Source organism: Gymnogyps californianus, chromosome 6, assembly GCF_018139145.2.
Source record: "Gymnogyps californianus isolate 813 chromosome 6, ASM1813914v2, whole genome shotgun sequence".
NCBI classification, from domain to species: domain Eukaryota; kingdom Metazoa; phylum Chordata; class Aves; order Accipitriformes; family Cathartidae; genus Gymnogyps; species Gymnogyps californianus.
The window spans coordinates 21,072,059-21,087,068 of NC_059476.1; the positions used below are offsets into that span (position 1 = coordinate 21,072,059).

Below are 15,010 nucleotides of genomic sequence, written 5' to 3' on the forward strand. Positions count from 1 at the left end.
AATGCCAGGAGAAAGGATGCAGTGAAATGAACAAGTAAAGCCACGACTAGGATATTCTCAATGGATTTTTTCCCACTTAAAGTCATGTTGTTTTGTTTAACAAAAAAAAAAAAAAAAAAAAAAAAAAAAAAAGAGATATAGTGGCATCATCTCAGATTGTTTTATACTGCTCCTGATGCTTGTTCAATGGTTTTCAGTCCAAATTTACTCCTTTTTTTGGCAGTTTGAATCAATCACCAGCTAAAAGCCTAAGTGAACATCTGAGTACTCAGGGCAAATGAACTCCGAGGCGCATCTCACCTCAACAAGCATTTCCTGAGTTTGGGTGTCATCCTCACTTGTCTCTCCATCATCACTGGTTTTCTTCAGAGGAAAAGTAAAGAAAAGGTACAGGCACTGCATCAGAGCAGCTGGAAGGCCAGATCCAATGATGTTCCAGATAGTTCTCTAAGTAAGGAAAATAAAAATCAGCCCCTCCAGAAACTGACCACAGTTTCCTTGTGTTTCTACACACTGAGCGTAGTCATGGCAGATGAAAGAGCTACTTGAGCATTTTATCCTTACAAGTGCTCTAGGGCACACAAGCGTGGCAATCATATAGCATGGCTATACAAATCCACTTGGCAGAAGTAAACACACTGAGCGTGTGTTGCCATAGCTGTTCCCAGGACTTCCCACTCCAGCTGAGCTACAGCTTTGACAGAGATACTTACTATGTCCTGCATAACGAGACCCACAGTCGATAAAGCACCCAACCTGCAAACTAACTAGCAGCTAAAATAGCAGTAAGTCCAGGCGCAGACAGTGCCCCCTTTATCTTTAGTTCACAGGACACCCTGCAGCTATAGAGGCCTGGTATGTCAAAAGCATGAATTCTCCATTCCCTCCTTGACCCAGCATAGCAGCAATTTAGCTATAATGCCTTTGCTTTTGTAACATATTGAATAACTGCACACACACTTCTAATTATAGCTTTTGTAAATGCAAGAGACACTGTTTCTCCACAACGTTTCTCAACACTTAGTTTCTTCCCATCTTCACTACGGCTGTGTACAACTTACAGAGAGGTCCCAGCGTGCCTGCTTGGCACAAAATAATCAAAACAAATCAGCAGCAAATTAACAGAAGAGTAAGGTTTGTGATAGGAAGTTTTGTGAGTGTGTGTGTGCTACAAAAAATAGCAATGTCTTAAATCTGTGAAAAACACAAACCTCATCGGGAACTTCATGCTGTGACTAACTATACATAATTTTATAGAGCTCCTTATGACACAGAACATGTCCATTAGAAGCTGACAGAAAGATTTTATTTTCATGTACCTGAATAAGGATGAGGCAAACTGCTCGGCTCAACATCAGGGATAAACACATCCCTGATGGCCATCAGCAGGCTGTACTGCTGATGCCAGTCTGTATTCAGGATGGCTGTATAAGTAGAGTTTGTGAAATACTTTGAAATGCTTCGAAGTGAGAGGCTATCAGGATGGAAAATCCAACCACTGCATTACCAGACAGATCCTTACTAGTGATCTTTTTGATATGTAAGCTGGAGTGACAAAGAAAAGTTGAAGAGCAGTGATACACACAATGGAAACAAAAAAAGATAAGTTAGAGGAACACTAGAAAAAACAGCTGCCTGATGATCAAAACAAAAAGGGTATCTGAAAGCACAGAGCGCTTACTTCCCTCTTTTAGAAAAGCCTGGACTATAAACCTGGTGGTGTGTCCTCTGACTGTATACCCTGGGCATGCTGAAGCACAAAGCATTGGGGATAATGCAAACATTATGAGACTTTGGTGTTCCACTGTTGGGGTGGCTACCCAGCTTTTCTGAAATAAAAAGGAAAAAACCAAAATAAGACAAAACAAAAAAACCCCTTTGTAGTCATTTCTCTTACCAAGTCAGTCTGTGAGAGCAGATACACCGATTTCAGGAGCAAACGGCCATCTTCTGCTTCCCCTTTCTGTTGTAGCAATTGCTCCAAAGCCAGACGAGCTTCCTCTGTTATCACAAAAACATTAAACTTTAATTCCTTAATGAAAGATGAAAATGCTGCATTGATCCTTTCTTAACAGAATTTAACAAAATTACAGTAGCAGGAGTCCACTGAAGTGAACAGAAGGACATAAAGGATTTTGATACAGCACCAGGCTCGGGTCAGTTCATGTAAACTACATGTTTCAAATTGACAAGCTTCACTGGGAATGCCAGCTCAGTTCATAAAGTCTGCCAGCTGACCAGTGCTAAGAATGTAGAACAGCCACCAGGAAAGCCATGTGTAGCTAGCAGTATTTTTCTCATTAAAGAAAGCTCCTCAGAATAGCGTGTAGCCTACTCTTGTGTTGCGTAGCTGCAGTATTATACATTTCCAGCTACAAAAGTTCCAAAACCAAGGTCAGCATGGCATACAAGGTCAGATCTTCAGCGCAATCATCCAAAACTGGTGCTAGCTCACACCAACTAAAAGATCTGGCTTCCTACACTTAGCATTTTCCTGTTCCTCCTTTATTTCCCTCATGGTAAGCACAGAGGACAGCTGAATGACAGCACATTCCCAGAATAAGTGGATCCAGTGGATATGGTATGGGATCATTACCTGCAGGTTTGCCATTGAGGTTCCTCTTGATTTCTTTTGTCAGAAGCTTGGAAACCTCACTGGCTAACAGCTGAATGTTGGGGAATACGATTACTCCAGCAGACTGTTCCCAGGCCTGAAATCCAAGTATAACTGTTAAGTCTTTCTGATACAGCATGTCTTTGGTAGATTGAGAAGTACTAATAAATATAAATAAACAAACATAAAGCTAACATTCCCCTGCAAAATTCCCTCCCCAGTCAGTGTAGTCCATTAAGCAGTATTTGCCAGACAGCAGGAGCCTGACACTACAGATACAGAAGTCAACCTGGAACTACCTTTTGAATCACATAATGCACCTACTAGAGAGGCATTTACATTATTTTCTCCATTGAATACAATCAAAACAATGTAAATGATTGTCATAACCCCTGTGTCACTAATTATTTGTATCAAAAAGCATGCTAGTCCCTTTCAAAATACAACATAAACATCCTGTATCCTGAAGAGGTTACAGCTACAGTTGTCGAAGAATTTTTCAGTAAAAGTATATCCTTCTCCAAAAACTAGTCTCTGCAAAACTGAAGTTAGTCATAAACAAAACCTGAGTTTTCAATTGAATAAAAATTAAAAATAAAAATCATATTTTCTCTGTTCAGCAAGTCATTGCACAGTCTCAGCTACTTAGAGACTGAAATTGGATTGGAACTGCTGCTCTCATGGAGTATTTACAACAGATCTGTCAAAAAGAAACCACGGTAATACAGGACTACTGCTCCCAGGTAGCAGTATACTGGACAAGATTCACCTGAAACTGAACTATTTACTTCAAGTCAATAAATTTATAAAAATCACAGAATGAACAAACAAGAAAAATCCTTTGGGGGCGTTGGTTTTTTGTTTGTTTGTTTGGGGTTGTGGGGATTTTTTGTTGTTGTTTTTTTCAGTACATTCATAAAGTTTCTGCCTTTCAATTCTACTCTGTTTCAGGAGCAAAGTAAGGCTCATAAAATCATCATTTCTTGCCAGACAGAAATAATCTTTGTTGCAAACTAAGGAAATAAAAGAAAACATGAGGAAAGGAGCTGAAAAACCAGCAATATTCTAGCCCAAGAGGCACTGGATGTGATTTTGCAGCAATATAAGTTGCCTAACGCACCTGCCTATGAGGTTAAGATGTAGGCTGCCAGGCCTTGAGTGACAACCCTGCCTGGCTAGGAATTTACAACATTACAAGCCAGCTTACATCATGAGCACAGATCAGTGCTAATATAGGAAAAGATGCACTTCTAAAATGCTGAGATGATGACAGCAAATTTTTACCAGATCAGGATTTCTAAACATTCCCTATATATGATGCTATAATAAGCACATCTAAATAGGAAGGCATAGTCCTAAATGCATAGCTAGCCAAGGAAAACAAATTTATAGACAAGTTTATAAACAATTTATAAATCAGTTTATAAATTACTTGTTCAAGAATAGAAAAGCAATTCAATGCAAAACTGACAAGAGGAACAACAGCAAGACTTGATGTTTCCCTGCTCTGAGTCTGACAGATCGCCTCTCAAATGTTTCTTAGCCTTGACGGGGCGGGGCGGGGGTGGAAATCAAAAGCAATTAAAAAATATATTCCAGTAGACTAATACTATCGCACCCAACTGGCCTCCGAGAATCAGGTACCATTACTTTTATATAGAACATCTGATGCTACACACATCAATGTATTAGCAATAGCCTGGTATTTAGAGGTGAATGCTGCACTGAGACACCTCTGTCCCCCGTAACCTTGAAAATTTTCTTTACAAAAGTCTACTCCTTCTAAAAGCTCAGAAAAAAATCAAGCTGTAAAGCCAGATGATGAAAGGAAGGTAATAAAAATAATAAGACATCTGTTCTCCTAAAATAATTTGGAGCAGACACCCCGTAATACTGTCTGCCAAGAAATCAGTGCAACTCTTTGTGAAAGAAGATCCTCTACAAATATTATTTCCTTCCCTACCATTGTTTTCAATTACTTGTTCTTTCTTTGCTGATGGCAGCTTGTGGACAAGCTAGTTCTTTCCCCACGAAGTGCCAGTTGTCTGTCGGCAAGCAGGCAAGCGCCTACTTTTTAATTCATTTTACTGCATTGACCTCTGGAACTGCACCCAACTCTTTTTTCTGGGCTACAAAAGTGTGAAATGCAATCACACAGTGTGCCTATCAATTAATTTTCAATCAATCAACAATATTAAAAAACCAAGCTAGTTTTTTTCAGATTTTGACCATAAATGATTTTCAGAGACCCTCAGTTGCAGGAGCAAGATCCACCAATTCCTCCACTTCTGATACAGAAGTGAGGGAAGATCTGTAAAGAACAGAAGCAAGCTGGGCAAACACAATGACAAGAAACCCACAGCCACTTAATAATATACAATGTTTGTCATTAAGCTATACCCTTTTCCAGAAGAAAGCAGTGATAGATTCCTGCCCCTCTGCCTCAAAGAGGAACACCCTCTGAACACTTCAGAAAGGACTTGCTATACTCACTCTTCTGCTAACAGAAAGAGCAGGATAAATTTTAGAAGTTCAGACCATAGGCAGCAGAGAGCAGTAATCAAAGGTTCATAGCAATGCTACCATTGTGCAAATATTTAGCTAGTCCATCTCACTACAGACCAGGCCACTAATGTTCTGATTTGATTTTATAGGTGATCTTCCTGTGGGTCAGACACCACCCTCTAGAATAAGCTCTCCTTTAAGAACAGACCTAATCAGTTCCACATTCATCTTTGAGCCCATAAAAGATCTATATCTGGAAGAATATCAGCCTGACTCCATTCCAGGATGTCTGCCTTCAGGGGAAACTCAAATAATATGGTATCAACGTAATCTGATTTTCTTTATTCCTCTTAAGCCTGTTTCTACATGTTTAAGATTCTGCCACAAGTTCCCTGTGTCTGCTGTTGCCATCTGTCCTTCCTATTCCATGCTTCATGGAGAGATATTAGCTCAAAAGTGAGCCATGTAATAGAACATTCTGATACTTTCTGAGGCACCAAGAGGGAAGATACAGACGGCACATTAAAATGACTCCCAGCCTAGGCCTGAATCACAAGCAGATGGCTAACATTTTCCACTGACATCTTTTCCTTCTACATCAAGGAGTATCAGCAAGTAATGAGTCCCCACACCCCAGGTGGCTCCTGGTTAGTGCCCTCTCTCTCCAGCCAACTGAGTAAGAGCTAAAGCACTCTAAGACAAAAAGACAGAGATGCACTGGCATCTGCATAATGAAACAAGGAAAGGAAAAGCAAGAGATGAAAATTCTCCACGGAGGGAGCTGACTTATGCAGAGTTCCCTGTTAAAGAGGAGGAAGCGAGGTAGTTTCTGTAAGAACTTCATAACATGTACAACTCACTGAAATCTGTTTCCCCAAGCCAGCCCAGGGGCTTAGCACAAAGCAGAAGGCTAGTACATGAAGGGAGTAAAAGTCATATGGGGAAGGACATGATGACTCAAAGCTAAAGGGCCAGATCCTCCACAATGTACTCCTAAATCAGTGATGCAAGGCCAAAATGCTCTAGCCGCACATCTGAACCTAAATGCCTACAAAGCATTGTAAAGCTCCACTGATACATCTAAAAGTGAAGGGGAAGAATCTCTCTCTTAGGGCACAAAATCAAGTGTTAAGCTAATGAGAAATGCACATCTCCATTCTAAATATGTTCTGGAGCCAAAATATCCTTTAGGAATTTAAAATCCCCTCTTTGCGAGCATTACTGCAATTCAGGAAATCACTTTCTACAACCCTAAAGCATGTGAAGTTCAGCCCTACAGAAGGGAAACACATGATGGGTATGCATATGCACAACATTGCCAGTCCCTTAGCAATACTCAGCTTGCCTCCTGGGGAACAGCTGTCCTTTGACTGGTACTAAAGTTTATTTCTCATGTGTCATGATAAATAAGCAATTTCCTGCTTTGCTGTCCAATTTTTAATTCCTAAGACTTCTAGATTTTATAGCTTTCATCACCTTTGTTCAGTAACAACAACTTCCTCAGTCCTTTGAAAGTTTCACTCCAAAAAACAACCTTCGCATGGAAGGCATTCTTGCTATTCATACTTAGTTAATGATCAGCAAATCTAAAGTTGTTCTATATAATCTCATCTCACCAAAACTTGCTTACTTCATGTTCATTATACGGTATTCAAAAACTAAGCTGCAACAGAACTCAGAAACCTTGAGATCTGGGAATTTCAATTTCATTGTAAATTTGAGGCAGGAAAGCCTGAGCAGAAGAATTTCACAAAAAGCCTGCAATACATTGCTTACAAGAGGGGGAAGGAGCAGTTTGGAGAGACTATCTTCCACAGCAAAGCCTATCTTTGTTGGGATGAATTTATACCCTCAAAGCATTAAGGATGTATGTTTTCCATGGAGCTTCAAGAGGAAGGAAGACAGAAGGTCTGAAAACACCTCTAGGAAAAGCAGAATAGATGTCTCTTGCTCCAAGCAAAAAGGTTGTATCTTGTTGCTGTGCTGTCTCAGAAAAAGAACAGTGCAATTTTCAGCATGCCATTTAAAAAGCAGATCCATGGAATAAGAAGGTGCTCCTCTACAGAAAACTGTCAGATTATCAGCCCTGATCTGACTTTGAAGAACATTCTTTGAAGGCTGAGGAAGGAATGCTGCCCCTTTGCAAAGCCAGAGTTCTTGTGAACTGATGAAGTGGTGGTGAGCTCCCAAGAGAGGCAAGCCTGTCCAGCACATGTAGTGCCATATGCAGAGAGAGATTTGTTTCCAGTGACAGGCACGTACGCAGAGCAACAGCTCTTCTGCTCAAATGTAGCCTTTGGTTCAGGAGGGATACTCTTCTATGCAAACAAATCCAGAAGTTGAGAAGAAGTGGTGAGAAGTGAAAGCTTTGTTCAGTAATCATAAAATATCTGTAGAGCCATTTAGATTAAATGAGAAGGCTGCTTCTGAGACTCCAGGCTATACACTCACTGCCTTTTCAGACCCTTCCATTCATTTTGTCTGCACTGCCTTGGACCAGGGGAAGCTTGTACTCAAACACAGCAAACTCTTCACCATAGGCATCACCAGATCCTACCCGCAACTCAATTGTTTGCATCACACTGACACCAATGAGTGACCTGTTTCAGTGCTGTTAACTGACACCAGCATCTTACAGCTATTTCAAAGTTCTGCTCTGCACCAGGACTTATAAGCTTCACAGGTTCACGCTCCATCCAGCTGAGTGAAATGTTTATGACTATCTGGAAGTTACTCCTGCTTTACTGTCATAGGCACCAAAGATTTCATAGCGCTGAGCACAGTGATTTCCCTGCACACGCAGTTCAAAATGTCCCTCACTACAGAGTATCATTTTTAATGTCTCACAATGCTTTCATATAAACAGAGTGACCATGTCATTAACATTTTTTTTTCCTCACCTACCCACTGATTTTTTAAAATCCAACTCAGCTAGGTAGGGAACAGATGGATCCGAGTTTAGTCACTCAAGAACACTGAAAACTCACAAGTACAGATGGAGGAAATATGCCATCATTAAAACATGGTTTCACCAAAAAGAAGCTTTTATTTTCTTTCTGAAAGACTTACATAGTGAAAGAGTGTAAAAACACAGATTCAGTACCCACATAAATACCCAAGAGAAAAACAATTCTTCTGTATTACAACATGGCCACAGTATATTTAAAGATAGGCCAGGTTTTCTGCTCCTCTCAGTATAAGCTCTGCCATTCTGTCACTGTATGATCCACTGAAACAGTTCCCTGTACATTTCACAGACTCTAGCAAACAAAACCAACCCATAAGGCTCCCATTCATCACAGAGCTCTTCCAGTTGCACCTTTCAATATGGCCATCTCAGAAATTGTTGGCTGATGGAAGCTCTAGGGCATGGGGTAGGGCAGTCTGCTAACTAAAATGTTCTCATTCTCAGCTGTGTCCCTCACCCAGAGTACAACCTTCCTCTCCTCATGCCACAGTTTCCCCATCTAACATAACTCCTCTCTCAAGCACTAAAATTAGACATCAGCACTGTCATTAACCCAAAAATTCCATCATAAGACTGTACCCCTGCATTTCCCCTAGCTGGCTGCATGCCACAACCACATTTTCCCGGACTGAAACTATGCTCAGCCCCCCACTAAGTAACAAAATAGATGAGGCAGACATGAAGTGACCTCTTCACAGGCTACTCACTTTGAAACATGCTTGTCTCATCAACATATCCCTTGACTCCAAGAATAAAATTTAGCCATTCATGAGAGTAAAGCAGTGCTCCCTCATATACTTTTCTCATGCTAACATAGCAGGTTAGTTAGATGAAAGTAGGACAAGAAACTGTTTCCCCAGGCTCCCAATGGAACAACAGTAATTATCACCTAGACAAAGGGATCATGCTCCAATTAACTCCACTGGCAGTTAGGGTGACCACAGAATGGATAGAGCAACAGAAACTCAAATTTACATCCTTGGCATCTGCACCAAAGCCAACAAGAACAAACCTTTAAGAAGACAGGAAGAAAGTCCAGCAGCCTTCTCTGTTGCTCCTCTGGGATGAGAAATGGAGCCACCTGCTCATACTCTACAAACTGTCTGCCTAGAGTCTCCCACTGGAGGGTATGGCTCTGGGGTGGCTTGTCCTTGCCGTGTGCAGGCTGTCCTGGCACTTCTACTTTGTCTCCATCATCAGGGCTTTGCTCTTGCTGTCCCGCTTTGCCAGGTGAATCCTCCACCTGCCACGTGAGTTCAGCTGCTTTGTCCATGCTGAAATGAGACCTGAAGTTAAAGATACTGTGTTATTTACAGTTAGCATCATCTCTTACCAGTCAACTGTCCCATGAAACTAGACACTGACAGTTTTAACCATTGGAGTTGGGGATTTTAGAAGTATGGAAACGCTGGCCGCCACTGACTCTTTTTCCAATTCTGATGGCAAAGCACTTTGCTCCTGGAGAAGAGCATTAGCACCTTGCAATCACATGAACAAGCTCTCTCCCATGATACATGTGTGCATGTGCTACACAACTCATCTGGGCTTTGGCAGGACAAACTGGTAAACCATGCAGGAAATCCAGATTCCAGCCTCAGCTCTGCCACTGAGCCAGATCCTCTCCCAATACTTCAGTCACCCCAATTGTAAAACAAGTCATAACTATTACCATCATCAGATCTGCAACAGAAGAGCACTACCCAAGAGCCAGGTTACACATTTCATCGAGTATGGATGCTAAACTAAGCTGCACATCTCTGATGCATTCCCCACCTAGAGTGGGGTTGAAGCACTGGCTGGAATAGGAGCTGTGTGGAAAAGCCAAGGATTCCCGACATGGGTGTGCTGGCCCAAACAGGCAGCAACATTCAGCTCTTCTATACTGCAGATGTACAGCTCTGTACAAGAGGTAGGTATTTTCACTACATTACCTGTTTTGCTGATCCTGTAAACTGAAATGGATATGCCTCAATGAAGGAGGAAGGTGCTTCTAGAGCAGCCTCATTTCCATCAATTTGAACTTACAATGGGTCCATCTTACACTATAGGTAGAGGAATCCTTCTGGTACCCTCATCTCAACCCCAAGTCCTCTCATCTACTTTACAGCCCTGTTTTCATCCATAGTCTTCTGGGAGGTCACTGATACAGCCTTGAATTTACAGCAACCCTACTCCTTTGCCATAGCTTTCTGTGAGCTCACCCTGCTACCCAGAGCCTACATAATGACAACGCTTACACCAATGGAAATCAGGCTTCTCCAGTTTCCATCAAAATCAGCCATATGCTTATTGGTGTCTAGGACATTGTTTGACTACTCAAAATATGACACACATAAATTATCATAGTGTGGGCAGGCAGCTGGGGAGTTGTCACCAAGATGAACATAGCTCATCACTTTACTTACCAAATATATTGTCTTTTAAGAGCCTAGAAGAATCTTTAACGCATCATTACATACCCTTAAAGAAAAACACCGATGTACCTCCATTTCTAGGAAACAGGTTCCTTCTCCACAGTGTCTCTTTGATTGCCATCCTAGCTTGTCAATAAAAATGCCAAAAAGCAAATATAACTAAAAAACTGAGTCAGATCTGCACTACCAATACATACAGCCCTTAAAATAAATTTTAAAAAAGACTATTATGAGCCTGGTTTAGAAATTATGAGCCAACACTAATACTATATTTGGGATTCTCTTCCTTCGCCATCCATCAGTTACGCAGCTTGCTTACTGCTTGCATCCTACCTACTCCAAGCCAGATGAACCAGTTTCACTTCCACGCTCATGCAGTAGCTCCATACTGCAGAGATGAAGAGGATGACATTATCTTGTCACCGTGCACCACACCACCTGCAGCAAGCTGATGGTCCCAGCAGACACCTGTGCTTGGATGTAAATGCTGATCCTTCACACTACAGCAGTGGGTAACTTACTCTACCACAGCCCATACTCTGTCCTTCGTTAGGCGACGGAGGGCTACAAAATTTTGATCAGTCTCCAAGAATGTCAGTCTGGAACTTCCTACGTCAACAACATTTTGTGTTTTGCTGCTGTTGTTTTCCTTAATTATCTGTGTTAAGACAACACAGCCCTGTGAGCAGAAGAAGTGTGATCACTGTCTGCACAGAGTAAACAGGAAGACTCTGTTCCTCATGACTGCGTGGGAGTTACATTTGTCATATGTTATACTTAACCCTGGTATGGGATTTCAGCCCACTTGAGTCATTGTGAAGCTGTACAGTGTGTTGAGAAAGCCTGGGTACTGTTCTAGGGGCTTCAGTGAGTATAGTTCAGAGTTACTTTTTCAATGAGGCTGCTCTCGCATCCCAAGTGGCACCATTCTCTTCCTAAGGGAAGTCTCTCACCTTAGAAGCTACTCTGCTAAGCAACAAGTAATTCACTCCCAGTGCCTACATTCACCTTGGTCATTTGTATGGCAAAGCCCAAAAATCCTTTACAGAGGCATGGTGAAACTGAGGCATGGAGAGGTGAAATGAAGTGCTTCTGCTGGCCTCAGAAGGTCAGTGACTGACCAATCAACCGCACTGCTTGAACTGCACTGCACTGAATGGCACTGCAAATATGTTTACCAATTTTCTCCCTTTCTATTCATAATTTACTTAGCAGACCTTTCTTGCTGGTAGCACAGCTAAGGCAAGCAGGGCTGGTCCCTCAAAAAATTCTCACTTTATGAATCTACATAATGAAAGAATTCTTCCCCTCTCCACAGAAACTATTAAAACCAGATATGCACACACAACTTCACTAATGAAGACCTAATTGTAACAGGCTATATAAGACATTCAAGTGTACACGGAAATCTTTATCTGCAGAAGTACATGAGGATTACTATTTGCCTCCTTATTTACTCCAACTGTCTAGACTACAAGAGGTATATTAGACTAAATATCAGTCCTCTAGTATTAGTCTGTTGTCTCCATTTGCACTATCTGCTTTAAATATTCCTTCTCCTAATAGCCTTTTCTTGTGTCTACAATTTCATTTGGACTTCTAAATCCTTTGCGTTTTCTGTTCCTCTTGTAGGATAATTATTCTTCTAGACCAATCACAACATCACCGGGTCCAGTATTCAAGTATCTTTAGTATTAAGGATAGCTTAGGTATTTTGAAAAGGTCTTTTATGTTGGCTCTTTTCTACATCCCACCATTTGTCCTGATCCTCAGTGTAAATTAACGGCTTATTTCAGTTTTGATAAGTTATAAGTATCACAAGGATACAAAAAGTAAAGTCTAAATAATAAAGATTTTAAAAGACATGAAAGTGAAAATATATCAAATAAACCTGATGCTATCATTAAGAAAGTAGTGTCAGGTAACAGAGAGGAAGTGGAACTTTTTTGTGTATTTTCCCTTTTGTTCTAAATGAAGCTTGTGTGAAACCACACTGCAGTGTGGCTACGCCTTTTCAGACTGGTAAGACAAAAGGGAAGAAAGGCCTGACCAAAGCTGGCAGAAGGACAGGCAGAATGCTGATACTAAAAGCTTACTGGCTGAACAAGCATGATTTTTTAAATGACATTTTAATTATATTTATCTGGGATAACTCCCCCAGCAGTCCAAAGAATGATACCATACAGCTACAAAATCCCAATTTGCACCAAGATCAAGAAGTTTACTTATACATTTGAAATCATTTGTTATCAGAGAAGGGTCTCACGGCAAGATGATTGACAAAAACACAATCAAGTCTCATACCAAATTTCAGAGTTTCATCCACTTTTTATGGTAAGTATCTGCAAAAAATGTCAGATATTTGAGTGTACATGGAAATCTTTAATCTCCAAAAGTATATGAAAGCAAAGTGAGGACTACAATTTGCCTCCTTATTTACTCCAACTGTCCAGACAACAAGAGGCATATTAGACTAAATATCAGACCCCTAGTACTAGGACTACCTGTTTTAAATATTCCTTCTCCTAATAGCCTTTTCTGGACTATTAAAACCCAGGATTCTGGTGACTATCAGAAACACATGGCGCTCAGCCCCCCAAAAATCCACTGTGTGATACCTCTTCATATCCCCTTCCATTCCTTGGCAGCCAAGATAAATCTGTTCATTAAACAGTCATGCCAGTCAATCCCTTTAAATGCTAAAAACAGGGATTCCACTACCTCCCCGGGAAAGCTGTCTGATGCCATAACAGACGCAAGCAGTAGAAGGCATCGCATGTTTCTTTTATCTTATTTCACAAATTCTAGTTCTCTCCCAATTCAATCACAAACTCACTTTTTGTGGCTCACACCACTCTGAGCTCACAGTAAATGACAGTACCTCAGAACAAACACCGTGCCAGATGCCATCCATCTACTACTCGCTTACCTCTGTCCCTCCTAATCACCTGGGTTCTTCCTCCCTGAGCTCCCTCTGCCTTTCTTAAATGATCTACACCTATCATTTCTATGTCTAGTGATCATACTTGACATATTTCATGAGGCAAGCCTAAAACACCACCAAGAAGATTTACACTTTGATGTCACTCTACCTTCTCCAATACGAGGGCTGCAATGAATTAAAACAAGTTGCAAAATTCAATAGCCTACCCTTCCTTGCCAGGTCCATTTAATTATAAATTCTAAGGGGAAGCTATTCTCTCTTCCTAAGTTCTGGCACAGCACTTTATACAATAGGAGCCTAACCTGGCTGGTGCCTTGAAATACAAATAGCTGATGAAATACAAATAACAGAGCGGTTTTAAAACACTTGTCAGCTTAGAGAAGGTTGAGTACTGTTCAAAGAACAAGTCCCATTTCAGTAGGACACAGCCCCTACTTTTTCAGCAACATAAATATCATTTCAGCTTTGTTCAAGAAGGTGTGACACTATTACTACCAAAGGAGTTGCACTCATTTACACTAGGACTTCATTTGTCCAAGCATATTTTTACTTTTTGAGTACATCTAAGTTGGACAAGGCATTTCTGCAGTACAATGTCACAATCATTAATTCAGTTTCAAACACTTAACTGCATTTCGCTTTATTTTTGTTTGAAGAGCATCTCCATGCAACCCAAAAGTAGCTATAAAACTGACTTAGGCTCTCCCTCATATACCCACTCTTCATTTTTTCTGTTTTAAAAAGTAGCTTCTAAATATCTAATTGGGAACAGTTTCTTCTCTGACTTGCATATACCCCTACTGCAGCCAAGAGAGAAGCAGAGATATTGGGTATACTTGCTTTTGAGATGTGGTCCTCCCAGAAGTGAAGTAATGCCCCCATCTCAAGAGCAAACAGAATGCTTCTGGTCAGTCACGGACAACATAGTTGTAACAAACTCAAAGGAACAAGACCAGGGCAATTCTGATCATCTCAAAACAACAGCTCATTAGATGAGGACATGCAGTTAAACCAAATCTGATAAGTCTCTACTAGCAGCAGCAGCAGCAGATACACCCCTTACATCTGCAACCCTATTATCAACCCTAGATTAAAGGATACAAGCAAACCACTGATCCTTTTTCCTCCTTGTACTGCAGTTTAGGGTGAACTTTGACTGAAACCTTTGCTGTATGAAAATGATCCTACCACAAAAAACCAGTTGCAGATAATACAGCAGTTTCCTTCAACAGCTAACAGTCTGTTCCTTTTGGTTCCACAGCAGATCTCTTGACATACCTGGGCTCCTAGATTCGGCAGCTCCTGTTGCAGTCAATAACCACATCCAGAGAAATGAGTGTCACTGCTTCTGTCCTACTAGGCATCTTGCTGTATGCAGCAGCTCCCACTCTGCTCTTTAAACTTTCCACTATGAATCACCTGATTAGCTGCTGCACTTATTTCCTGAGGAAAGCAGAAGTGAAGAGCAAATGAACCACATGCTCAGGACCCGCCAAGCTCCCAAAGCAACTTAGAACAATTCAGCTTATGCACAAACCTGGCAGGCATTGCATGCTTCTCCCTGG

At 41.1% G+C, this 15,010-nt stretch overlaps 1 protein-coding gene across 1 annotated transcript in view; it reads right to left on the minus strand.

Annotated features, from left to right (window-relative positions):
• WDFY4 (WDFY family member 4) overlaps window positions 1–14,761 on the minus strand; it is a 147,575-nt gene extending 132,814 nt beyond the window's left edge. Inside the window, exons 1-5 of the mRNA XM_050898756.1 lie at window positions 14,724–14,761; window positions 9,100–9,373; window positions 2,597–2,711; window positions 1,898–2,001; window positions 301–447 (exon numbers count right to left, since the gene is read on the minus strand). Coding sequence (XP_050754713.1) covers window positions 301–447; window positions 1,898–2,001; window positions 2,597–2,711; window positions 9,100–9,360 — 627 coding nt within the window. The 5' untranslated portion in view covers window positions 9,361–9,373; window positions 14,724–14,761. The remainder of the gene's footprint in view (window positions 1–300; window positions 448–1,897; window positions 2,002–2,596; window positions 2,712–9,099; window positions 9,374–14,723) is intronic.
• Window positions 14,762–15,010: the final 249 nt, after the last annotated feature.